Source organism: Callorhinchus milii, unplaced genomic scaffold (genome assembly GCF_018977255.1).
Source record: "Callorhinchus milii isolate IMCB2004 unplaced genomic scaffold, IMCB_Cmil_1.0 Scaffold17, whole genome shotgun sequence".
NCBI lineage: Eukaryota > Metazoa > Chordata > Chondrichthyes > Chimaeriformes > Callorhinchidae > Callorhinchus > Callorhinchus milii.
Genome location: NW_024704758.1, coordinates 2,844,139 through 2,871,077, shown reverse-complemented (window position 1 = coordinate 2,871,077; position 26,939 = coordinate 2,844,139). Strand labels below are relative to the sequence as shown.

Sequence of the window (26,939 nt, the reverse complement as noted above, 5' to 3'; positions counted from 1 at the left end):
TGCAATAGTGAACTTTGTCACTATGAAAGTTCTCTCTGAGCTCAACAACAACAACAACAACAACAACAAAATTACATTTATATAGTGCTTTTCACGTTGGGAGGACATCCCAAGGCGCTGGACAATCAGTGTTTCGGAAACCCAAGATAATTAAGTTATACTGGCAGAAATGTTGCGGCTCCAATCATTTTCCGTTCTGGAATCTGCTACAGACGCAGTCTTAAATAGTTGTTTCCTGTACACAAAAGGGACTATGTTGTTCAGATTAATGATATAAGGCAAAGATGCAGTATTGTAGCTTTCATTGTGAGCAATCCTTAAGACTTCCTCTATTAATCTAATGGCTTATCTCTAACCCTCCCTTTGTCAAGATCCTTGAATGTGTTGTTGCCGCCCAGGAACATAATAATAATAATAATAATCTTTGCATTTGATATAGCGCTTTTCACGTCTGCTAGATGTCTCAAAGCGCTTCACAGAATATACTGTAAAGTGAATTGACTATATACGTGTGGGTGAAATGTGGCAGCCAATTGTGCACAGCAGTGTCCCACAAATAGACGTGGATTAAAGTGACCAATTTATTATTGTTTTTTTTCTTGAGGGATTATCATTCCTTTCCTCATCCTTTCCTCTCTCCGCATTCCCTGATTCAGTTTAGCTTCCCACCCAACCATCCAAGTCAATGAGATTGTTATGGTTAACTGTGACCTCTTCCACACAAGGTCCCACATTGCCATCACCAAGTTCCACAAATCAGCTCAATGTTCCTCAGTGGGACCCAGAAGTAGAAGGATACGGGTTAGAGTAAGGAAAAGATGGAGGTTCATGTGGAATATGAACACCGGCACGGTCTGGTTGGGTTGAGTGGCCTTTTTTTCCTTGTAAATCTTTGTAAATCACTTGCCAAGAACCCCTCAGCTTAGCAATTGGACCACTCGGGTATCTTCGGCAGAGCTCGGCTGGATCCGTGGTCGCTCTCACTGACGGGGGCGGAGCAGTGCGCTCGGGTGTCTCCGGAAAGGCTCGGCCGTGGCCGTGGATCCCCACTCCGCTCGCCGAAGAACACGACCGTGACGCGAGGCGTTCGGCTATCTTCGGAAGCGCTCGGCTGTTTCCGTGACCCCCCCCCTCCACAGAGTCTGGGTGCAGAGCCGGGCCGCTGTGGTATTTACTGTGTGTGTGTGTGTGTGTGTGAGGGGGGGGGGGGAGGTGAGAGAGAGAGAGAGAGAGAGAGGAAAAAAAACCCTTTGACAGATGTACCCGAGGGGGCCAGGAATAAACTTGGCAACGCTCGCTCTATGGTAGGTGGCGTGTGAAGAAGAAGAAGAAGAAGAGGAGGAGGAGGAGGAGAGAGAGAAAAAAATTAGCGGGTGCCAGGAGCGGGTGAGGCCCGACCTCGGCCCTGTTTGTTTCCATGGGGCCCGAGGCCTAAGAGCGGGCGAGGCCTATATATATATGTGTGTGTGTGTGTGTGTGTGCGGGGGGGGGGGGGGGGTGTCGGGGGAGGAATGGAATTTAGTCCTGAAAATTATTATGTTCTCCCCCCCCCCCCCCCCCCCGCCTTTTCGCTCCGTTGTGCTTCGTGTGCGACGTGGGAGGGAGAAAGGGCGGCGGGGGTTGGGGTGAGGGGGTTGGGGTGTGGGTGAGGGGTGAGGTGAGGGGGGGGGGGTAGTGGAGGCTTTTTTTGTTCATAAATAGCCCCCCCCCCTCAAAACACACGCCCCCCCCACACACACACCCCCTCCACTCCACACACACACACACACACACCAGAATTTATAGTCCTCAATAACCTCAAAAACCCCACAACCCAAACAATAACAAAAGAAGAAGAATTGGTGTTTTATAAGGAGGGGAGAGAGGGAGGGAGGGAGGGAAGGAGGGAGAGGAGAGGAGAGGAGAGAAGGAGGGTAACAATTATTATTTACTTTTTTTTAAAACAAATTTTTTAAAAAAAAATTTAAACCGAGCTGCTTCCACGAGTTTAAGAGCGAAGCGGCCGCCGCCGGCGTGTGATATGTTTGATGAATTGTGTGCGCGCGTGTGTGTGTGTGTGCGCGGAGACGGTGCTTTCGTATCACTTGAAGTAAAGCTAAGGTCGCGGCCTAGCACGGTCTCTCGCTCTCGCTCACAGCTGCTTCACTCTGGAGGCTGCAAGTTAAAGGGCAGCACCTGGACTGTAAACGTGTTTGACAACAGCACGGGACCATGTTCTGTGTGCGTGTCTCTCTCGCACACGCGTGTGCCTAGTTAACCTTGGAGTCAGGATGCAGTGCATGAACGCAGTAAATTGATGACATGATAAGGTGCTATATCAAATGCAAGGATCATTATTATCATCGTGGGGCTTCATACTGTACATGCCTTTCAAACTTATCCGTGGAGTGTTTCCTACTAGCCTTGCACTGATATCGCTATTTATTCTGAAATTTTGCAATGTCCATTAAAATTGAGAGATTGAGCGCAGTTTGACAATTTGATATGAGATGTGAGGATAGAACAGTTAGCAGTGATCTTTGCTGGTGTGTGTGTGTGTGTGTGTGGTCAGGGTGTTTGTCTTTGCAACACAGGTTGGTCACTAAAACTGTATGGAATGATCAGCAGAAGTTAGAATGTGTTGGGCTACAAGGGCCAGTTCCAGATTGTAAGTCTATAACCTTGTGTGCAATAATTGAGGAAGGAACCAATTATGCTGGAGATTTGGTTGTGTCCGCTTGGGATAAGTTTGCCTTTTTGTACTGTGGAACAGTATTTTCCATTGTTGTGGGAACCAGGTAGATACGGTAGATATTGGAGCTATCCCTATCTGTACAATAGAATACACTCACCATTTTATGATGGGAAATAGCAGACAAAAAATAATTTTCATTGAATGTTGTTGTATTTTATAATGTCTGATGTTTTATAGTAATTCCTGCATAGTGACCGTTATTGTAGGAAAAGATGGCGGTCGTTTTGCACTCGCCAAGATCCCACAGACATGAGGTTAATGACCACTTTATTTGGAGGACAGTTGGCCAGAATATAGAGAGAAACTCTCTTTGTTCATTGCAGTGGTAGTTGTGGTGTTGACAGCATCACCATCCAAGTATGCCCACTCCACCTCACTGAGCCAGTCCGGAACCTTGGGGTCTTGTTTGACCCTCAACTATCCTTTCTACCCTACGTCCATGCCATGACTCACTCTACCTTCCCCCACCTCCGGCTCCGCCACTGTCTCACACCGCAGGCCGCCGAGACTCTCAAACACGCATTCATAACATCCAGGCTCTGATTATGCAAACTCTCTGCTTGTCAGCCTCCCCAACTCCTCTCTATAGGAGATCATCCAAAACTCTGCAGCCCGTGTCCTCCCCCGCACCATGGTCCATGACCCTATCATCCCCAATCCTTGCGTGACTCCACCGGCTTCCCATCACACAGAGGATACAGTTCAAGATCCTGGTCCTCACCTTCAAACCCCTCCATGGTCTTGCTCCCTTTATCTCTGCGACCTCCTAACAACCTGCCCGCTTCCTCTGCTCAGTGGCCTCTGGCCTGCAAGGCAGGGCTTCAGCCACTCTGCCCCCACCATATGGAACTCCATCCCGCAGTCCCTCCACCTCGCCCCCTCCCTTGCCTCCTTCAAGACCTGTCTGAAGACCCTCCTCTTCGACCTTGCCTTCGATCACCCTCTCCCACTTCCCCCCCCCCCCTCAAGCCCTCCACCCTCCCTGATCCCAATCCCATGTATGGGTAGAAACATTTATTGTCCAGTGCCTTGGGACATCCTCCCAAAGTGAAAGGCGTTAAACAAATGTAATTTTGTTGTTGTTGTTGTCTTTACCGCCCACCTGAGCAGTCCTTGGTTTAGCATCTCATCTGAATTTCACTAAAGCGCTCTTTTTGTACTCGATATATAACAACACTGAATGTCATCTTAGACTATGTGATTAAGTACTGACTTGTAGCTTGAAACCACAACCTTCCAATTCAGAGGCAAGAGTTGCCGCTGACATTCACTGTTTGAGACCAGTCAGTCTGGTTGTACTTTAAAAATATAAATGATAATAATAGTAATGGGAATAAGGAAATTCTGCTGTGAGTCCTCCAGGTGCTTTTCAGGTTGAAAATGATTCACCATAAAAATACTAACTGAGGTTATTAATAACATTGTTTCCAACGTGGTTATTAATCCTGATTATGACAGACTCTTATCCCCTAGAGTTATGTTTTCTGTGTCAGAACCTAATGATTCAATCAAATGCAGTAGATCGGGCTGAGCAGCTATCTTGTTTTTACCAGTTTGTTAAAAATCCCATTCCCTCTTCCTGCCATTCCTTTTTATCTCCAACACTTTCACACATATCTTAAACTGCATACATTAGAAGTTATGAGTAAATGTTTGTGTGTGTGTGTGTATATATATATATATTGATGGATGTAATGTTGAAAAGACGCAGGAAAAAAATACCCTTTTAACCTGATCTTGAATGAATAATTGAATGCATTTTGGTGAAACATTGCATTTTTGGAGACCCTGATACATTCTGCTTGTAAACAGCACAGAGCAACAGTAACATTGTTTTCTTGTCATATTGGGTGAGAAATCTGGTGGGAATTATAGTATGTAAACAGTGGTTTTGTTTGTTTTTCGATCATTATAAAAATTAAAATAATCGTTACATTTCATGTCAGAAGGATGTCTTAAAGCGCTTCCACTGCATTGTGATTGTGTATTTTCTAGGTCAAATTTACTGGGGCAGGGGGGGTGGCGTAGAGTTAGGGAGGAGAAGGAAGAAATTGATTTACTTCAAAGAGCAAAAAAACATTCTGAACTTTGATTGCATTGATTTGTAAATCTGATATTTTCTTGTCTCTTATTTTAAATTAGTTTGAATCACACATCATTCTTAAACCAGGAAGGTCGTTCAGAGTGTTGTAGTCTCTTACCCTCTAATTTTTCACTCTTTGCTTGTCATCTCTGTTGCAAACCTGACTGAGTTTGGAAATTTCTTTGTGGATATTTCTAGATGTTGGCCTTATCCTACTACTGTACTCTATGGATGGAATGGACAGAACTCTATCATGACAATATAATATTACTAATAATCCTTGCATTTGATATAGCGCTTTTCACGTCGGGAGGACATCCCAAAGCGCTTCACAGAACCCACTGTAAAGTGAATTGACTGTATATTTGTGGGCGAACGCAGCAGCCAATTGCGCACAGCAATGTCCCACAATCGTAGATTGAAAAAGACCAATTTTTATTATTGTTTTTTGGTTTTAGAGGGATATTATTAGGCTCTGTGTGGAGTAAGGAAACTTGCCCAAGGTTTCGCCCTCTGCCTGGAATTGAACTCAGGTCTCTCACTTGCAAAGCGAGTGCTCTAACCACTGAGCTACAGGACTCCAATCATATAGCACAGTGATTTTATTTTGCATTTGAAAATTATTCAGATTGATTTTTAAACACTTCTCCCTAGTGTTATTTTCCCTCCAACTTTCTCCTACCCCGCTCCTTACTTTAGGGTATTCAACTCTTTTTTNCTATCTCTTGTGTAAGCTACTACTGGGACCCTCTGATATCTTACCCATATATCCACTCATCATGCAAATTTGACACTGAGGCCTGGCAGATAGGTTGGTCATTGTAGAGTCCTGTATCTTAGTGGTTAAAGCACTTGCCTCGCAAGCGAGAGGACCCGGGCTTGATTCCCGGACAGGGTGAAACATTGTGCAAGTGTCCTTACACCACACGCCTCGGTTTACCTAGCAGTAAGTAGGAACCGGCTTGCAAGTCAATTGGCTGATCTCTTTTCTGGGGATAATATTATTATTAATTGTTTCAAAAAAATATATAATTTGGTCACTCAATCCATAATTGTTTGTGTGACATTGCTGTGCACAATTGGCTGCTGTGTTTCGCCCACAAATATACAGTCAATTCACTTACAGTATGTTATGTGAAGCGCTTTGAGACATCTAGAAGACATGATAAGGCACTATATCAAATGCAAGGATGATTATTATTGTGATCTTTTGATGTAGATCTTTGTCTGCCTGTTCAGCTTGATGTTCAATGTGCATCACCCAGTCTCTTACATGGCTCTGCATTAAAAATGCACCCAAACCCACTGAGTGATCAAATCTGCCCTGTGTTGAAACTATTTTTTCTAAGTTAGCAAATGCCATCACGTGAGATTATACAATATATTTCATTTCATGAATTGCTAGGTCGTGCTTCTTTATCTACATTGAATAATAGTGTGCAAGAAAGTACTAACTCTGCCCCCACCTCACCCCAGGAAATCCCTTGTGGTGAAAGAATGTTAGGGGAGACCCTGGTTCCAGCTAAGTTAGAACAGGAACATTGATTGAATCGATTACTGCTGTGACCACAGGATGTGATGATAATAATTATCATCCTTTATTTGATAAAGCACCTGTAGCTAGGTGGTTAGACCATTCACCTTGCAAGGGAGAGACTTGGGTTTGATTCCTGGCAGGGCAAAAAGTTAGGCGAGTTTCCTTACTCCACATGCCTCTGTTTACCTAGCAGTAAGTAGGAACTCAGTTGTTAGTCAATTGGCCGATCGCTTTGCTGTGAGTAATGATTCCTTGAAAAAAAATTATCATTCAATCCACGACTGTTTGTGGGACACAGTTGTGCGTAATTGGCTGCCGCATTTTGCCCACAAAATGTAGGCTCAATTCACCTTACAGTATATTCTGTGAAGCACTTTGATTCGTCTCGAAGATGTGGTAAGGAGCTACATCAAATGCAAGGTTTATTATTATAATGTCAAGCCATGGAGGACAACACCTCTGATTTTGCATCGCTACCCAGTACAGCACTGGATTGTCAGCCTGGATTATGAGCTCAATTCCCAACAAACTTCCTACTCAGAGGCAGGAATGCTACTACTTGGCCAAACTGACAAGCTACCCAGCTGGCTGTTGCTCAGTCCACCACTTTTTATGGGACGCTGCTGGGTGCAATTGGCTACCGCGTTTTGCCCACAAAATATACAATCAATCACTTTACAGTATATTCTGTGAAGCTCTTTGAGACATCTCAACGATGTGTTAAGCGCTATATCAAATCCAGCTATTATTATTATTATTTCTCATGCTGTCACTAAGTATCAATATATGCAAACTCTTTTTGTGATTTCTCATAGACCGTATATATTTCTGAATCTACATTATGGCTGATGATGACAGTCAAGATGAACTGATTAACAAAAACACAGCCCTGGTAAAAGGAAGAGGCAAACGTCAGATTTCATCCATTTTCAGTGATGAAGGTAATATTTGATTACTGGGTAAGCTTGATAAGGTATTGTGATGAGTTAGTTAGGCCAGTATTGGGACATTTCAGTGGAGTAATGTTCTCTTTGCTTGAGGTTAAAGCTGGTTGGTTTTTACAATCTAGATTTGCAATCTGTAATGAAATCAGTTTAAAAGCAATGACTGGTACGTGGGTGGGGGAAGAGGGTGCTCTAGATTGTTGTTGCTGAAATGAAACCTTCTATCGTTGTTAGAGGAATCCAGTAGTGAAGATGGCGATGATGTGGAGGAGGGAGACACGGATGAAAGTGATGAGGAAGAGGACGGAGATGAAGAAGACGATGGTGATGAGGAAGATGACGGCGATGAAGGTGGGGAAGAGGAAGATTTAGAAGATGAGGATGAGGACGAGGTTGCCGAGGATGGTACAGTATTTAATCTGATACCTTGTTTGTGTTACTATAGAATTGATTCATATGTAACTCGTCAGATAAGAATTGTTCACTGACAGCAAGTTGTGTATTATTACTCAGTGAAAGCAATAGTTGTAAAGGCACGATGGACCAAATGACCTCTTCCTGTTAACATCTTGCCATGTTTCTGTATGATGCAGTATGCATTATAGAAATATGATTAGGGGTAGAAACGTAAATCCTTGACAGGTGATGCAAATGTAAGGCTGAAAAATGCAGAATGTCAGTGATTTGGAGCAATAAAAAATCTTCTATCTCTCAGATAATGAGGTGGAAGATGATGATGAAGGAGCGGTTGGAGGAGTGGACAGATCAAAGGACAGTTCAGCAGTGAAAGGAAGAGCTAGCTCTGACGAAGACAGTGAGAACTGCCCGATCTGTCTGAATACTTTCCGGGACCAGGCAATTGGGACTCCAGAAAGCTGTGCACATTACTTCTGCCTTGACTGCATTCTTGAATGGGCAAAGGTGAGTCTCTCCCCCAGTACTCTGTGAAGCTGGCATTCTAGTTAAACTGTTAAGTGGAGTTCTGTAGCTCAGTGGTTAGAGCACTCGCCTTGCAAGCGAGAGACTGGGTTCGATTCCCAGCAAAGCAAAATGTTGGACAAGTTTCCTTACTTCACACGCTTCTGTGTACCTAGCAGTAAAAAAACGGTCACTCACTCCACAACTGTTTGTGGGACTCTGCTGTGCTCAATTGGCTGCCTCATTTTGCCCACACAATTCACTTTACAGTATATTGTTCCGAACTCTTCCCTTCACAAGCTGCAGATCATCCAAAACTCTGCAGCCGTGTACTCTCACTCACCAGGCTCCGCGACCCTATCACTCCTACCCTCGCCCGACTCCACTGGCCCCCATCCCCCAGAGGGTCGAGTTCAAGATCCTCATCCTCACCTTTAAGGCCATCCATGCCCTTGCCCCCACTAACCTCGCTAACCTGCTGACTCCCTACCAACCTGCCCGTTCCCTCCGTTCATCAGGCTCCGGCCTGCTCCATGTCTCCCGCCCGACCCACCCTACCATCGGTGGCCGGGCTTTTAGCCTCTCTGCCCCCACACTCTGGAACTCCATCCCACAGTCCCTTCGCCTCGCTTTCTCCCTCGCATCCTTCAAGGCCGGTCTCAAGACCCTTCTGGTCTCCCTCCCACCTCTCTGCCTTCCCTCACCCCTACAGCACCCCTCCCCATGCTCGGGCCCTGACACCTGACTGTTCAGCGCTTTGGGACATCCTCCCAACGTGAAAGGCGCTCTACAAATGTCATTTTGTTGTTGTTGTTGTATTCTGTGAAGTGCTTTGAGACGTTTTGAAGACATGATAAGGTGTTATATCAAATGCAAGGATTATTATTATAAATATCGAGTGCAGAGATGTCCCAAGTTTTATTAATAAGAACAAAATTTACATTGTGTTGGTAAAAGGTAAAAATAACGGTAAAAGTAACTACATTTTGAATTATGAATTGCTGTGTGGCACTGCTGAACAGTTAGGAGTGCCCCTTTGCAATCTCAGGTAGCACTCACTAAAGAGAAGTGCCCTGTTTTCTCTGAACCAGAGATTGTCCCTTACCCACAGCAATGTTTATCTGTCTGCAACTTAACAAATATCACAATGCCACTTACCCGAGTTCCTTTCCTTGATATCATCTTGTGCTGTAGAACAACAACTTGCATTTATACAGCACCCCTCACACAGGGTAGCGTCCCAGAACAAAAAGATGGTTGGGGGGTGGGAGACTTGTGAAATTCACGGCAGTTTGTATAATATGCAACTTGGTAAGGAATAAAGAATTTAAAATATAATTCCTTTTAAACAGAATGCAAATTCCTGTCCAGTGGATCGAATAATCTTCAATCATATCTGTGTTCGTACTCACTTTGGAGGAAAAATCTTAAAAAAGGTAAGGAGGAATTAAATCGAATTGTTAAGTGGCTGCATTAAAAAACAGTATCTCTTCATCTCTCTCCCCCCTCCCGTCTTCATCCCTCCAAAATGAAGGCAATGATTCAATGCTTCTAATGCGTTGCTCAAGATGCCATTCTTTATGTGTGAAACTGGATACTGACAGTTGGTAGACTGTTTGATTGTTAAAGCCACGACTATTGAGCCCAACACATCCTGCACACAATATTCAGACATGACTTCAGTTTGTGTTGCTGGTTAGTAATCATTACGTAAGCTGGGAAAGCTGGGTCACTTGTACTGTCCTTTCAGCAGAGACCAAGGTTAGAACATGGAAGCTTCCCACTCTGTGTGGCTCAATGTTGCATCATATCAAGGGTAACGTTTACCCTTGGATCCCCCAGGAGAGGACTTTAGGTTAGCAGATGTTTAACTTTTAAACCTCTTTTTTTTATAATGAGGTTTTTTAAAAAAAAGGTTTCTTTTGAAGATTCCAGTCCAGAACCCTGATAAAGGAAATGAGGAGGGGGAGGAGGACGTGACAAACTGTGAGGTGTGTGGCCGAAGTGACCGGGAAGATCGCCTGCTCCTCTGTGATGGTTGCGATGCCGGGTAAGTAACAAGCTCGAAATAATGTTAGGCCTGAAACTAATGTAAAGATGGTCGAAGAGAAAGCTCTTCAGGCACGACCTGAAGATGGGGAAGGAGTGGGCAAGGTAGAGGGATAGATGAAGAGTGTTCCAGAGTTTCAGGGCGTAGTGGCTGAAAGCTTGGCCACTGATGGTGGAATGGTGAACACCAGGAACAAGCAGGAGGCCGGAGGCAGTTGAGCGGAGGCAGTGGGCGATGCCTTGGAGAGTAAGCCGGTCGGAGAGGTAGGGAGGTGAAAGGGCATGAAGGGATTTGAAGACAGTGTGGATCTTGAAGTGTTTATTTAACAGGGAATGTTTTGCTAATTCAAGCTATCACTGTTTTAAGATACCACATGGAATGCCTTGACCCTCCCCTTCATACTGTTCCAGTGGAAGAATGGTTTTGTCCTGAATGTGCTATTAATAATCCTACAGATGGTGAGTAAAAATAGCTTTACAATTGTATTTGAAAAATGCCCCCTTCACGTGTTGCATTTGTTTCTTAATGTATGTATACAACCTGAATGTGCAGGAACAGTGCAGTAATCAACAGCTTGTTAAAGGTTAGAGTATTATTGATTGTTTCCAGCAAATTGTCCCATAGAGTGAGGTATAGTTTTAGGTTTGCCTTTATCCAAACTCGCTTATAGTGTGTGAGGATGCTTGCTAGCTAGAGAGTAAATGGATTCTGAACGTGAGTATCAATTTCAGCTAAGCTTTTGTCTTGGACCTACCCTGGAGGGTGAAGCTTGAGTAATGAATAAAGAGTCTTTCCTCACCCTGATCAAGTGACATTTCCAGTAGATTGGCAGGAGGAGCAAAGTCATATAGTTGCCAGATGAACTTCCTCACAGGAAAGGGTGGCGTGGGAGAGGGAAGCCTCTCTTTAATAAATAACAACAAATTACACTTGTATAGCACTCTTCACGTTGGAAAGGCGTCCCAGGGCACTGGACAGTCAGGGTTTTTTGGACCCGAGTTGGGGTCAGGAGCGGTAGAGGGCAAGGGGTGCAGAGTGGCCGAAGGCACGGTCGAAGAGGAATGTCTTTAGACAGCACTTGAAAGAGGCAAGTGAGGGGGTGAGGCGAAGGGATTGCGGGATAGAGTTCCAGAGTGAGGACAGTGATGCTGAATGCCCGACCGCGAATGGTGGGGAGGGAAGTGCGGGGGACCTGAAGCAGACCAGTGTCCACCGAGCGGTTGGAGCAGAAAGGCTGCTATGGAGTTAGGAGGTTGGAGATGTAGGGGGTGTGCAAGACCACGAAGGGCTTGTAAACCTCCTAAGTAATGCCTGATTTCATTCTCCTTCTGTTTTTCAGTGGTTGATGAGATTGATGACGATGAGGTTGCCTTTCTTTTTGCTGACGCACCACAAGAGCCCACTACTTCCAGGTTACGCCCAACTGTAAGAAGAACCCGCGCTATCGCAAGGACTCGTCAAAGCGAGCGTGTTCGAGCAAACGTAAATAGAAATCGGATTACCCGTGCACATCAAATCCGGGTACGTTAAATGCTGCACAGAAATTGCAGGTATTAATGTAGAAATTGTGTAAGGCAAGGTGGTCCAATACGCACCCCCCAACCTCATTTCACCCGGCTTGCCCCCTCCCTCCATAACCTGTAAATGTTATGTTTCTGGAAGGGAAACACAAAAATATTGCTGCTGTGGCCTGAGGATGTTTCTCAAATAGGGCATCTGGCCCCCAGCAGCGAACAGGTTTGGCCACCTTGGTGTAATCATCTTACAGTGCGTCATCTGAAAATATATGGAACCTGTTCTCTGCAAAGACTGGGGCCTTCTTCTGCAGTTTAAGGGATATGCCCAACCCTTGCATTGGAAGGATCTTCTTGCCAATGACTGTTTGTACTTTCACAATAGTTGGACTTTTAAGTTAAGTGGATTACAGTTAAGTCTATAGTTAATTGAATGCGAGGATTCATACTGTAATTCTATCAACACTAATCTTGATTTTAGATTAAAAACAGTACTTGTGCTTTGATGCAGTGTGCGTCAAAGTGGGCTATGGCATTAAACAGGCATAAATATTCCAAGCTATAAGCAACCTGAGAGAACTAAAACTGTTAATTTGCTTTAGTAATTGTTTTGTGACCAGATCTGATTTCCTTTTACAGCACGTACCACAGTACCTGATGAATGTCAGCCTGCTGGATGAAACTATCGAGGCAGTTGTTGCTGGCCTAAACACAGCAGTATACCAACGGCCCCTTAACCCACGAGCTCAGAGCACGAAAAGGCGTAAAACAAAAACAGGTAATTGTTTCTCCTGTATGGGAGGAGTTTGAAGTGTATATACCTCCCGGCTGTGGAACAGGCTTATTGTTAAAACCTTTCCTGCCAGGAGTTCCACTTTATTGCATTCGATCACATTCAGTAAATTAAAATACAGCTATTACACTGTTAAACTTTCAACACTTCTCACTCAGCCTTTCACTCTTTCGGAATTGATGACATTAGTTCCTGGCAAAACCAGATGGGGCTCTCACACTTCAAGGCCAGGTTGTCGAGCCTGTCCTGCTCTACATTTTGATGGCCGAATGTTGAATGGTGACTATCGCGTTAACTGGCGGTGTTATTGTGTCTTTCCAGGCAGAAGAAGGAGAAAAGTTGGGAAGAAGAAACCCCGTGGCAAATCCAATCTAGCAACTGGAACAAAGCTTGGTGGAAAGACGACAAGAAAACGCAGAAGAAGATTCAAGCGAAAGAAAGGAAAGAAGAAAGCGGTAAACAAAGAGTTGTTGTTTTAATTTTCTTCGGTTCTGAAATTCTAATCGAATATCTTATGGACTTTCTTGTTGTTGTATTTGTTAAATAGATTAAGTTGAGCGTCACAGCTCGTTCACGTATCGCAAAGAACCTCGGACTTGGTAAACCGGTTAATGGAATTGCAGTTCCTTCCGTGTACAAACCAGTGGAGCCGTCCTTGAATTTAATGAGAACAGATATTGGAGCAGCTTCATTGTCAGTATATGGAGATCCAAATGGTCTGGATCCTTTTGAAAGGTAAGCGGCCACTGGTGTAATACAGTTACAAGACAGTATTTATGGAAAACTGGGTGATGAGGTGGGTTAGCACATTCCTTTCACCTGTTGAACCTGGGATCAGATCTACTTCACTCTGTTAATATAACACTCCTCATTTTGAGGAGATGAAAGGAGATTGAATGATCTCCATTCAGTTTAAAGGAGTGATTCGAGTATGCCAAAACTACACAGTGTAGTACTCATCGGTCTGAACTGTCACAGAGATGGCTGGTATGGGAAATAGACATAGTGCTTTAGGGGTGCTGGTCTATTAATGGCAATGTGGACAGAACATAAACCTGCTATACACCTGTCCTTTGCATTCTGATGATAACAATGGGTGTAAAAGGGGGAACTGTTCCAGGTCCTATCATGGTATTCTTCACCTTGATAATTGGGGAAAATTCACTCCAGATAATATGCCTTTCATTTCTGAAGAAGTTTCTATGGTGTTCAGTGTTTCGTTAGCATTTGCAAGAATGTTGAAATATTTAAATGTGAAGTTATTTGTGGTTGGATTGATGAGAAAATTAAACAGCTGACAAATTATGTTTAGTTCTACAGAGGCATCCTATGGGGAAGCTGCAAATCTGGGCTCACCCTTTGGCAGCAAAAGAAGAGTCCTTTCCCGATCAGCTCTGCGCTCTCATCGGCCAGTGGCCAGACCCATTGCAGTTGCAATGTCAAGGTTGGAAAAATTGTATTGTTAGCATAACAACATAGCTCTCCAATGAGCCCTTTGTATAGATGGTGTTCAGTGTTTCTTTAGCATTTCCAAGAAATGATATAGATGATTTTGTATAAATCTATAAAGGCAATTTTGCTAATTTAGAGTATCATCATTCTTAATAATAATATTCTCTGCATTTGATTCAGCCCCTTATCACGTCAATGAGACATCTAAAAGTGCTTCACAGAATGCACTGTAAAGTGGATTGTCTGTATTTTTGGGAGAAACTGGGATTACCTACAATATTACCTACTGTACTACTTTGACATAAAAATAAATTGATGCGTCCTAGTGTTATGTCATCTGTAAATCTGACACAGTTAAGACTTGCAAGTCAATTTTGCAAAGAGCCTGTATAGCTCTAATGGGGAGAATGCTTCAGTGGCTTTTGTTGAAAGAATTAGTTGTGAACAGTGAATCACATTGGCAAATGGATTCGCTGCTGTCCTGATCCTGGCATAGTACTTGTTTAAAACAGATTATTTTTTCTTCTGTGCCAGGAATGGAATACTTCCAACTGTTGCTCGGGAGACGGAACCAGAAACCACATCTGTCCCAGATGTGTTGGGATGTATCCTGGCAGGGCAGAACATCTTGATGATGGACAGTGCTCACGTTGTGATCAATCGGGATGGATCTTTAAAGCCGAAAGAAAGAGGTAATCTTTATAATGCGCTAGTAAAAAGCATCCGTAAACCCGCCCTTTTATTCCTAAAAGAAGTATTTTTGTCACCTTCATTTCATTATCCTACAGTTTGCTCTATAAACAGTTTAACATCTTCCTGAGCTAAAGCTTAGCAAGTGCTAATAAATGAACAATGGCTCCTTTATCCAACATACATAAGTTCATTTCACTGGTTGCCTTCTCCTCTGTCCCCTTTTTAATATGTGAGGAAACATGGCTTTGTGTGAATTGCAATATATTCCTATCAAATCTTGTTTGGTATATGTTCTATTTTCTGAAAGAATTATCAAAATTGAAGGTGCACTTTGCTTATAAACTGTGGTGTAATGTGTTTTATTTTTTCGATCCTTTCATCTGTTGAATTAGGGCATCGTCCGGAGAAGGCATCAAGTGACAGAGGTAGCGAGAACTCTTCTGGAAGCTCGGTTGCAAGTACTTGTATCTCAGGGAACTCTACTTGTACTTCAAAAGAGGAAATAAAAACTACTGGCCTTACGAGTACTTCAAAACGCACGGAACGTAATTCACTTACTTTTCCATCAACATCTGGTTTATCATCTAAACCAGCACTACAGACAACGTCAACAAATATAAGACCTTTGTTATCTGGAAAATTTACTCCCATGCCTGAAGTATCAGCCAATCCAAGGATAAACGAATCTGGGAATTTGCCAAACGCGGAACGAACAGGGGAATGTGGCAAAACATTTAGTGGGTTCACACCCTTCAAGTGGTTAAATAACGCTTCCAGTTTGCATTTAAGAACCAGCATGGGAACACTAAACCGAATTCCACCGAAACCGTTTCCTAGGCTTGATATTTCAGAATTTCCTCGGATACCAAAGATAAAAAACCAAACCAGTTCTTCCAGTTTCCAACTGAGCAACAAAAGTAATGGAATGCCTCATGCCTCAACAAGCAAACTTGCTGGTAATGATAACAGTGGACAGTCTTCAACACCTGATAGATTAGGAAACAACAGGAGAAATAATATTGAATCTCCTCTGCAAGGAGCTTCTTCCATTACAGATGTAGCTGGTCGTCCTCGTAATTTCCCAGGTACATCTCAAGAACATCTCAAAAGCAGAGGGCTGGACTCCATTTCTTGTCATAGTTTTAAAACTGTGACCACTGACACTGATCATTCAAGTAGGTTGGCTCAGTCTGATGTGTACGATCCATTTGAACCTACAGATGATGAAGTTCAGCGGTATAACAAAAACGACCAGGAAACAGCTTCATTGTCACAGCCCGATGTAAAAGAAGAAAATGCTGATGATAAATATGATCCGTTTGATCCCACTGGGTCTGGTTCAAGTTCTTCAAATTCTAGTCCTGATAGGAATGAGTTCAGAACAGAGTGTCCGTCCCCATTGTCTATTTCTTCCGAAGATCAAGACACAGCGAATAATACTGCATTCAATATCCACTTTAATACTAGTGCTACTTCTAACCAGGAAATTGAACCCTGTAAAAGCGACACAGAATCTTGGGCGAGAGCAATACCTGTTCTGAATGGTGACAAGTGTAAGTCTTTCGGTCAGCCTCAATTGTTAACTGTTGAAGAGCCTAAAGCTGAATCTGACAGCGGTATTGTACAAGTGTTTAATGATGATGATGCAGAGAAAGATGTGAAATTGCGTGGAGACTCTGATGCTGAAAGATGGGAAAGGACACACACTCACAAGTCACTTTGCAGCTCTTCAACATCTGCTGTGCACAATGCTCAGTCTCAACAGCAGGCTGTAAAGACAGACAGCGATGGTGATTGTCCATGTTCTGGTGAGGGTTCTTTGCAACTTAACAAAAACGTTCCTGCTGCTCTAAGCGTGGATACAGACATCTCGTTAGAAAATAACCTGAAAGGAAAGGTGATGAATAAAAAACACCACATAGACTCAAAATCTCGGTCGAGATCAAGATCCAGATCAGGTTCCCACAGTCGCAAGAAACATAAGAAGGAAAGGAATGACTCCTTATCGGAAGATCGTAAAGCAAGCAGATCATGGTCACGGTTGAAAGAAGAAAGAAAATTGAGATCGCACTCCAGAGAACGACGGAGGTCAAAATCTAGGTCACGGTCTCGATCGAGTAGCTTAGAGAAACGCAGGATAAAAAAGGATAAAAAGCAAAGGAGCAGGGACAAGAGGTCACGACATTCCAGATCAGGGTCCAGAGAGAGATGGTTGAGTAGTTCTTCTGACGTGTCCACAGGCAGCCGCAAGAGGAGAAGGAAGAGCTCAAGGGATTGCAGAAGTTCTTACAGACGGTCTCGGTCCAGCAGCGTTGACCATGGAAACCGAAGGAAGTACGAAAGAGAGCCAAATCATGAAGAACATGAAAGGCGAGCTAGACATTCAAGTTCATGGTCAAGGGAAAGAAAACGCTTACGATCGTGGTCTAAATCCAGAGAAAAGAAAAGGCCATGGTCTAGATCGAGAGAAAAGAGACGGTCTAGTTCTAGAGAAAAGAGACGATCTCGTTCTAGATCGAGCTCCAGAGAAAAGAGGAGATCGCGATCGAGATCTAGCTCCAGAGAAAAGAGGAGACATTGGTCTAGATTTAGAGAGAGGAGCCGATTGCAACCAGGTTCTAGATCCAAAGAAAAGAGGAGATCATGGTCCCGATCTAGATCCAGAGAACGAAGGAAACCGAGATCTATATCAAGAACTCGTTCAGGATCCAAGGATCAAAGTAGATCCAGATCTAGAGAAAGGTGGTTGCAATCAAAATTGCAGTTCCCAGAACTGCAAAGGAAACCTAATGTTCCTCTAGAGAAAGACTTCTTCATTGAGAAGGAAAGAAAGCAAAGGATATTTTCACCTTCTAGAACTAACTTGACCACTGAGGGCAATGCCTCGTTGAAGAAGCCTATTCTTTCCAGTGTGCCAATTCTTCCAGGAATTGATGTTCATAGTTCTGCCCATCCCATAGCCGTGAAAGAGGAACAGGAACCAGTAATTGGAGCAATGCAGGATGAAGTCAAACCTATAGAATTTGTTGAACAAAACCAAATTTCCATTTGCAAGAGTGAAGACTTTAAAGATAGTACTACTGATCTTTTCGCTGAAGTTGATCCTATAAGCACATGTACAGTAGGTTTGCACACGAACAATATAGAGATAAAATGTACTGAGAATTTCCAAGCCAATGTTGTGTCTGAGAATTTCCAAGCCGGTATTGTGTCTGAGAATTTCCAAGCCGGTATTGTGTCTGAGAATTTCCAAGCCGGTATTGTGTCTGAGAATTTCCAAGCCGGTATTGTGTCTGAGAATTTCCAAGCCGGTATTGTGTCTGAGAATTTCCAAGCCGGTATTGTGTCTGAGAATTTCCAAGCCGGTATTGTGTCTGAGAATTTCCAAGCCGGTATTGTGTCTGAGAATTTACAAACCGATATTGTGTCTGAGAACTTCCAAACCGATATTGTGTCTGAGAATTTACAAACCGATATTGTGTCTGAGAACTTCCAAACCGATATTGTGTCTGAGAATTTCCAAACCGATATTGTGTCTGAGAACTTCCAAACCGATATTGTGTCTGAGAACTTCCAAACTGATATTGTGTCTGAGAATTTCCAAGCCGATATTGTGTCTGAGAACTTCCAAGCCGATATTGTGTCTGAGAACTTCCAAGCCGATATTGTGTCTGAGAACTTCCAAGCCGGTATTGTGTCTGAGAACTTCCAAGCCGGTATTGTGTCTGAGAACTTCCAAGCCAGTATCGTGTCTGAAAACTTCCAAGCCGGTATCGTGTCTGAGAACTTCCAAGCCGGTATCGTGTCTGAGAACTTCCAAACTGCTAGTCCTTGTAACAAAGATGACACTGTAGGAGATAATATTTCCATTCCTCTTATATGCCTTGGAAAAGAAGAGGAAATTTCAGCCCCAACAGAAGGTGAGGAAAGTCCAATAGTAAAGCCAGAGGATGAAGAGGCTCATGAAAGTTATCCAACAAAGTCAGAACCACTTTCGACCATGCGTGAGAAGTCCAATGAACCAGAACAATTGGCAACTTTAAGTCAAGGGGATCATAATGAATCTGTAGATACAAGTCCAGCTGAGGAATTGGCAAACATAAGTCCCGTTGCAAATAGCACAGTGGTGACCTTGTTTAAGGATGAGGACACAGAAATTTGTGCAGCAAGTACATCCTGTTCCCAAGGCATTCAAGCAGACGACAAACAGACTGTGGGAGATAAACTGAGATCAAACATCACTGTAGAAGTGGAAAAGCCACTGCCTGTCGTTACTAGTACTGAACCATCGGAGGAAAGAGCAGAAACGACAAAGCCCGAGAGCAGCGGGGAATCTGAGCAAACGCTCGCACAGAGCTCGACACAACCTGTGAAAGGGAAGAGTGAGAATGAGGCAGGTACGCAGGGCACCGGGACAAAATCCAAGCCTCTCGTCAAGAGGGTGACGTGGAACCTGCAGACCGAGGATAAGGATGAGGCTACATCGGGAAGGCTTACCCGTAAGTGTGAGTTTTACTGGCCAACCACCCACCACCCCTCCCCTCCCAGATTGTGGGACGTTGCTGTGAGAAACTTGGCTGCTGTGTTCACCTACAAATATAGTCACTATACTTCACAATAAACATTTATGAAGTTTCAACTTGATAAGGAGCTATATCAAATGCAAGGATTATTTGTATTTTTTATTCTTTATTATGGCCTGTCATACTTGTGTAGAACAGACAGCTACCATTTTAAGATATCTAAGTACTGTTTCCACTGTCTAGCTCTTGGGTTAGAAATGATTTATGCAGTTTATTTTACCAGACCCTTTACAAGGTCACTGCAACCTAATCTGCTTGTTCAGATGTTGGAACTGATGAGACACTCAGTGCTTCTGTCTACTGGAGGCTCATCGACATTTCTGTTTTCTCTTTAAATAGCAATAAACAACAATTTCCTTGCTGAATTGTGGAGGAATACATGTTTGGGAAGCAGTCTGGCTCCCTTCCCTTAACATAAGCCCTCCTGCTTGGTGGATGGTGTGAACAAGCCACACAACACAGCAAGATTATTTCACTTTATGTCTCTATACATCCTTTACCCCATTCACAGTTATAGCAGGCAATCATTTTCAAATGATTTTTATCTTGAAAGACGGTCAGTCAGGTTTTATGGTCTTTGTTTAAACGGGTTTTGTTTTTTGTTTAAAGGGACCCCGTTTTCCTACAGGACGCACCGATTGAATAAAGAAGGTGCCTGGAAAACTCCGGATTCAAGCCAGCCGTTAAACCCAGTGACGTTGCCTCTGCCCCAGCCTCAGCTTCTGCCTCACTCTCTGCCTCACTCTCTGCCTCACTCCCTGCCTCACTCCCTGCCTCCAGTAACTAATTACTCAATCCCTCCACCTATGTTTCCTGGTCTATTTGCACCACAGGTTAGTGCTCACTTGTAAAAGGCGTCTGAGGAGAACTCAGCTTCTCTGTTAGTCATTGTGGTTAATGATTTCCCTGTAGTTTGGGCTCTCATAGCCAAATGCCTTGTGATGCCAAATTGCAGCAAAAAACTGCTGCATATGAGTAGAAAATGTGCAGCTTTGCTTACCTTACATGTGCCATTATTGGAGTCTTTATTCTAGTCTTTTGACAACCTCCTTTAAATCTTGCATACTTTTTATTGTCATTAGTGAACACTCAAATGGTTGGATTAGGTTATTGCTAAAAGCCTACAATAGAGGAGGCTCCATTGTAGGATTCCTGCTGGATGCTATTTTGTATACAAGTTGAACTGACTGAACAGTTTGTAAGCAACAAAGTGTGTCATCTGTCATATTCACAAGTTGTATAAAATCTTACCAAGCCAACAACACGATTTGTGTTTAGTATTATGCAATTGAGAATGAATTGATGGAGGTATAGATGAAAGACTAGATTAAATATTCAGAAGGTTTCAGAGAATTCTTATTTGTCTGAACACCTCACTTCTTGCCCTCATCTCTTCTGCATAGTTTTATCTTGTGCTGAGATCCATCCCCCAGTTCTATGCTCTGTTATAGAGAATGGTTATCAGGTGTTCTTGAGCTGGCCATTAGGGACTGCGTAAGAACTGGACAGGCTGACTTCTGAAATCCTTGGTTACTTTATAAAAATATGCAATCAGGGTTGTGGAGAGAGCTGTCCCAAGTTCCCCAGTTATAGGCATGCAGGAAGTAATGTAAAACCTCAGTAACTTGAAAATATTTTGTTTTCCCTTACTGCCAGCTGCAAGAGCCTTAAACAATGTGAGTTTGAAGTGATCTTAACTCAGTTCCAGAGCCCATCACAAATTGAGATGAAATTGGTATACTGGATTAGATAATGCACAGTGAATGGAAACATTCCTAGTGGGGCTCTTCTGGAATTGAGGTCAACGTGGCTCGAGCACATTGGACAGAGCTCCCTGTTTGCCTCTATCGTGTGTTTGAGAGGCCAAAATTGAATGCCCATGGGCACAAATGTCCATGTTCATGTCCCTGACCCTATCTCCCTGAACGGCACAAAATTCACAAAATAATTCTTAACAAATTACCGTGCTGGAAACTGTGTCTTAATGGAGTCCAAAAGAGGAGAACAAGGTTTCAGCCCAACTTAGTGCCTGCTTCTTTGTTATATCACAGAGAAGAGCCATGTGCATCGTGGAAGAGCTTTGTTGCTTTTGGGAAGAGCTGGGAATTACCTAAGCTGACAAACCAAAGCAAAGTGTAGTGTCAACAGGCACATTGAAATATCCAGCCCCAGGATCCTCATCAACAACAACAACTTGCATTTATATAGTGCCCTTCACGCGGGGTAGAGTCCCAGAGCACTTAATATGGGATAGCTATTACATTTATCAATAGGATTGTTTTCCCCTATATACTTTCCTACACTTCTAAGCATTGCTTTGCTCTTACACTTACTGTTGATAGCAGTAAGTTCTGTAAAACATTGTATTTCTTTTATTCTATTCATATTGCATCCAATATACTTGATGTTTAAAATTTAATTTCAGTTAAATTGACCTGGTTTGTATGAAACATCCTTCAGCTTTTTAAATGGGCTATAATTAATATAGTATGCTCAATAGATATATTATGCCCATAAAATGCCAATAATATAGTGAGGGATATTTTTGGTTTAAATTCCACTTTCAGTCCTGTGGTTTGTAAAAATATATCTTGCACTGCATAAGCTTTAACTTTTGATGACACAAGATGTCAGACTTTCATCTTGTCAAAGAAAGCTGCTTGCTGTGTACTTTTATAGACAGTTTAACACTGTATGAAAATAAGCATTGGTTGAAGTACAGTTTTATACATTTTAATCTATGTAGACCTGTTGCTGTGACCCATCAGAAGGAATATGGTTAATCATGCTGACTAGTTTATAGTTTGGTCACTCACTCCACGACTGTTTGTGGGACGCTGCTGTGAGCTATCGGCTGGCGCGTTTCGCCCACAAATATACAGTCAATTCACTTTACCATATATTCTATGAAGCGCTTTGAGACATCTCGAAGACTTGATAAGGCGCTGTATTGGAATGCAAGGATACTTATTACTTTTATTTCAGTGCTGCTGGTACAGAATTGATTGATGTGTGCTTTTTTTTAACCTAGTTTTTTTTTACTGATTGCAGGCATTTAACCAAGTCGGTCTTGCCAGACCTTTTATGCCACCCCCGCCGATGCCGCTCATGCCTCCTTTCCCGATCCCCTACACGCCTGCCGGTCAGCAAACTGTCCAGTTCATGCAAGGAAGTATTCCTCTGATAGGCTGCACACCCGTGCAGCCATTAATGCCATTACAGCCCACGAACCAAGCTGCTGCGGCTTCAGCTGCTGCTGGCGCACACATGAATATTGTGGGAAATCTGGACAGCAAAATGCAAGAGCCCAAACCATCTGACGACAAAAGTCAAAACGACAATGTAAGTAATCGTCCAATGCAATAGCAGTTATTCTTTGTTTTCCGTCCGTTACCGAGCGAGTCTTGATGTCTCTTCGTGTCCATCATTGCACTGGCAGGGGTTGGCATTGGTATCTGAAAACAAATGATATGTTTACACCAACATTGTAATGGAAAAGCTAAATGCTGGAACTCTGAAAGCGAGAGACTAACATAGATTAATCTCTTATTTAAAAAAGAGAGAGAGGGCTACCGCTTGTTAATCTCCATCTGAATGAGATATAGGCTGATGTGTTTTGGTACGTCCCTCCCTCATCATTTTCTCTCTATTTTTCTGAGGAGGTTTAACACACCGCTTTTTTTTGGAGGCCCTTCAAATCTCAACATAGGTAATAATAATAATAATCCTTGCATTTGATATAGTGTTTTTTACGTCGGGAGGACGTCCCAAAGCGCTTCACAGAACATACTGTAAAGTGAATTGACTGTATATGTGTGGGCGAACGCGGCAGCCAATTGCGCACAGCAATGTCCCACGAACAGTCGTAGATTGAAAATGACCAATTTATTATTGTTTTGTTTTGGAGGGATTATTATTAGGCTCTGTGTGGAGTAAGGAAACTTGCCCAAGGTTTCGCCCTCTGCCTGGAATTGAACTCAGGTCTCTCGCTTGCAAAGCGAGTGCTCTAACCACTGCGCTACAGGACTCCACGGTGTAGATGGGAGAGGGAAGCTGTCGTTCTCTGTTAGAGGCCCAACTGTGAACACTTTGTGAAAAGAAAATGTTCACTAAAATGTCTCCTGTTTTATTCCAGTACATAAAAAAACTACATATACAGGAGAGGGCTGTTGAAGAAGCAAAGTTAGCCTTAAAGCCCTTTTACCAGACAAAAGAGATCACCAAAGAGGAGTACAAGGAGATTCTACGAAAAGCAGTGCAAAAGGTAATGTCGCAAGCGGAAGGCAGTCTTGTCGCCAAGTTTATTTTCTGCTCTTTGTAACATTGTGTTACTTCATAAGTACTTGGACAACATGATAATACGGCTCACAATTTGGGTTCAGACAAGTTTTTAGTAAAATAACTCATTCAGTTAAACGGCAGTTTGTGAGATAATTCTGTGAACAATTTGGCTGCCACAATCCCCTACAAATGCACAGACATTCTACTCGAACCTTGTGAGACATCGTGACAACGGGATAAGGCACTATATTAGTCTACAAGGGATAGACTAATACTCTGAGAGATCAAAAATAATCCTAAATCCAGAATATATTTGTGGGAATATTGATACCTTTTAGATCAGAACATGTTTAGGGGTTTAAAATAATTTTTTTTCTTTTTGTCTGATCATAACTTTTGTAAAGTGGCAGCCAGTTCCTCTCCTACTAATCACACAGATCATTAGAGACTGGAGAACTTAATTTAAATTCAGATTTCAACAACAACAACTTGTATTTACATAGCGCCCTTCACGCAGGGCAGCGTATCAGAGAACTTCAGAAGTATGGACAGATTTCCATAAAAGTGTGGCACATGGCTGTCGTGGATTAATATTTCACCCACCTAAATGAATGAATAACCAACGTGAAAGGCTGGTTATTCATTTTGTTTAGTCAGGTGAAATATTAATCCAAATCAATGCAATTTGTTGTTGATATCCTTGTGGTGCTCTTAAATTATTGCACGGCCACCTACTGAGGAGGAACATAGTTCTACCCCAGAAAGAGTCAACGTGACATTCCAGGTAATAAAAGTTACGATACGAAAGTTATCATTGGCGCTGTTCTGAAAAAAAAGCTGTGACTTGACTTTTTTGTGTGTGTGTGTGTGTGTTTGTGTGTGTGTGTGTGACAATACCAGATCTGCCACAGCAAGAGTGGTGAAATCAACCCAGTTAAGGTTGCCAACCTTGTGAAGGGATACGTGGAGAAATACAAACACATAAGGAAACATAAGAAAGGCGAAGCGGGGGAAACCAGCCAAGAAACAGACCCCAAAGCAGAAGAGAGCTGAAACATGTGAAACCTGCACAGACAATACGAGTGTCAGTGCACTGGGGACTCTTAACTCGTGTGAACACATACGGTGAACTCTGGGAAACCGACCTCTTACAAGCAGGGTATCGGCGGCTGGAGTAGCAACATATTTTTTATTTGATAGCATCGCCAGTCAAAGTCAAAGTGCACCTGTAACAAAACAAACGTCAAGAAGCTTTGCAACTGGAACTTTATTTTTCCTCTTTTGTACAAAGAACGAGTTGATGCCACAACATTACCATCTACCCTGTCATGAATGAGATTTTTAGACGGCGTTTATGGCGTTTAGAATAATGTTCCTTTTATGTAAGATTGGACTGAATACTTGAAGCTCTGTTTAGTTTGTCTGATAGCGGCTCGAAAGGATAAAAAAAAAGAATTGCCTAAGTAACACGAGTTTATAAAATATTGGTCACTTTTATTCAAAATGGTTTCCTTATTTTTTAGATGACTTGTTCTGGGCAAAAATGTAACATAGTTTGGTAAAGGTTCACCAATATTCTACAAACCTCTTGTCATAAATTATAATTTAAAAGCCATGATTGCATCTTTATTTCTGTAAATAATATTCAAAAAATTAATTTGTTAGATAAATTGTAGCACTTAAATTTTTCTTCTCCCCACACCCTCCCTCCCTAGCTTGTCCCTCGTATGAATTGAAATAATTATGGCTTGTGATGATAAAATGCAGTCTTACAGGTGTTAATTCATGCTGGCTATTATTAATTTGCTTTTTTCTGTCTACGCCTGCAATAAAGCCCCAACTAAAATCACAATCATCCATGTATTTTGCAGAAGCCCACACTGAACATTTTCTTCACGTTTCTGAAGCACTCAAAGCAAATGTTCAGGACTCTGTGAAAATGAGTTATTTGGCCTCCTGATCAAGGAGATAATATGGTTAAAAAGATTAATATATGGTTGCTTGCCGATAAGTCCAAAGTTTATTTTTGCAGCTTAACTTGTATTTTGTGTGAACTAAACTGCAGAGCATCTACAACGCCTTCTAATGCTTTCTTTCCTGTAAAGTATTGAAATCGCATGGTTTTACTGTTTGCATTTTGTTGTTTGCAATTTATCCTGCTTACCTACGAGGAAACAGTCACAGATATCTTCGATCTCAATCAGGGACAACAACAAAAGGAGACAGATGTACATCATGAGGTAAAGGTATGAAAAGGCACGACAACTCTCAAAGTATTTTTCTATTCAAAGAACAATTTGGAGGTTAATATGGGAGCCAGGCAGACCTCAACCCAGTGGGATCACACTCAGTAATAATAATATATTGCATTTGATATAGCGACTTATCACATCTTCGAGACGTCTCAAAGCGGTTCACAGAATATTGACTGAATATAAAGTGAATTGACTATATTTTGTGAGTGAAACAAGGCAATACAGTATTGTATTCTCACTGTGCATTGGTTTAAATTCTTTTTAAATTAAATCCTTGTGGATTTTTTAAAAACAATTTGCAGCTGAAAGTTAGGAGGGCCGAGGTAAATTCAGTTCCTAAAAAGAACAGCTGTACATTTACTCGCTCAGTCTCTTGGCAATCAGATTGTTTCACCAATTGCTATCGAGTGCTTTCATTACAGTTTTTCTAATTTTATTTAAGATAAAACAATATACCCCTGATAATTCAGTAATAAGAATCCTTGCATTTGATTATGTACGGCACCTATCACGTCAAAAATTGTCTCAAAGCGCTTCATAGAATTTACTATAAAGCGTAGTTTTACATCCGTGTATTTTGTAGGGTAAGGGCGAAATTTGGCAACTAGGATTCCTGCTCTCAATAGCTCAGCGAAGCTCAGCTTGTCGATCTTGTGGGCCAAGCACCAGATCTGGGGGTAGTTGTGGAACTGCATCCTACAGTGAAGCACGGGCTGTGGATAGAAACATTAAAATGGCAGCGTATCTTTCAAGGGAAGAGACAATTTTCGATTTTTTGAAATAAATTTGAAGCATTCGGCAGAGTGTTTAAGGGTTGAAGACCAAAGGGTCTCAGAAGGCATCGGCTTTGAACTTCAGGCCAAGTTCGCAGTAGATATTGCCGGGAATCGACTGGGTTTAAACAGTGCTTCACAATGGGATTCACTGATAGTGACTGAGCGACACACAGCTGAGTGGCTTCACGGTCAGAGTTTGATTCAGAGCAGGGATCTCGCAGGATTGCTGATACCCTGTTCACAACAAATCTTTCTCTGGCCATTAGACACAGCAACAATTTACATTTATACAGCTCCTTTTATATCAAGAGGACGGCTCAAGCCCT

The 26,939-nt window shown here is 42.5% G+C and overlaps 1 protein-coding gene across 3 annotated transcripts; it reads left to right on the top strand.

Moving 5' to 3' along the window:
• Window positions 1–1,109: 1,109 nt before the first annotated feature.
• Window positions 1,110–25,700, top strand: phrf1 (PHD and ring finger domains 1). 3 transcript variants are annotated; one of them, XM_007909352.2, is made up of 18 exons: window positions 1,110–1,167; window positions 7,170–7,295; window positions 7,533–7,703; window positions 8,014–8,219; window positions 9,569–9,652; window positions 10,145–10,266; window positions 10,633–10,724; window positions 11,606–11,787; window positions 12,420–12,558; window positions 12,895–13,028; window positions 13,121–13,308; window positions 13,886–14,017; window positions 14,560–14,717; window positions 15,111–19,217; window positions 19,911–20,134; window positions 22,353–22,643; window positions 23,437–23,565; window positions 24,483–25,700. In XM_007909352.2, the coding sequence occupies exons 2-18, from the start codon at window positions 7,196–7,198 to the stop codon at window positions 24,633–24,635; spliced, it is 6,612 nt and encodes a 2,203-aa protein (XP_007907543.2). In that variant the 5' UTR covers window positions 1,110–1,167; window positions 7,170–7,195; the 3' UTR covers window positions 24,636–25,700. The 3 variants fall into 3 exon arrangements, with proteins under 3 accessions (XP_007907543.2, XP_042197323.1, XP_042197322.1); XM_042341389.1 differs by lacking the exon at window positions 1,110–1,167 and adding an exon at window positions 1,193–1,304; XM_042341388.1 differs by lacking the exon at window positions 1,110–1,167 and adding an exon at window positions 1,193–1,386.
• Window positions 25,701–26,939: the final 1,239 nt, after the last annotated feature.

Excerpts from the sequence above, each read along its gene's own strand:
- phrf1 (XM_007909352.2), top strand. The coding sequence starts at position 7,196 with ATGGCTGATGATGACAGTCAAGATGAACTGATTAACAAAAACACAGCC. Across the intron at positions 19,218-19,910 it reads TACATCGGGAAGGCTTACCC|GGACCCCGTTTTCCTACAGG; the intron begins GTAAGTGTGAGT and ends TTTTGTTTAAAG. Across the intron at positions 22,644-23,436 it reads ACAAAAGTCAAAACGACAAT|TACATAAAAAAACTACATAT; the intron begins GTAAGTAATCGT and ends GTTTTATTCCAG.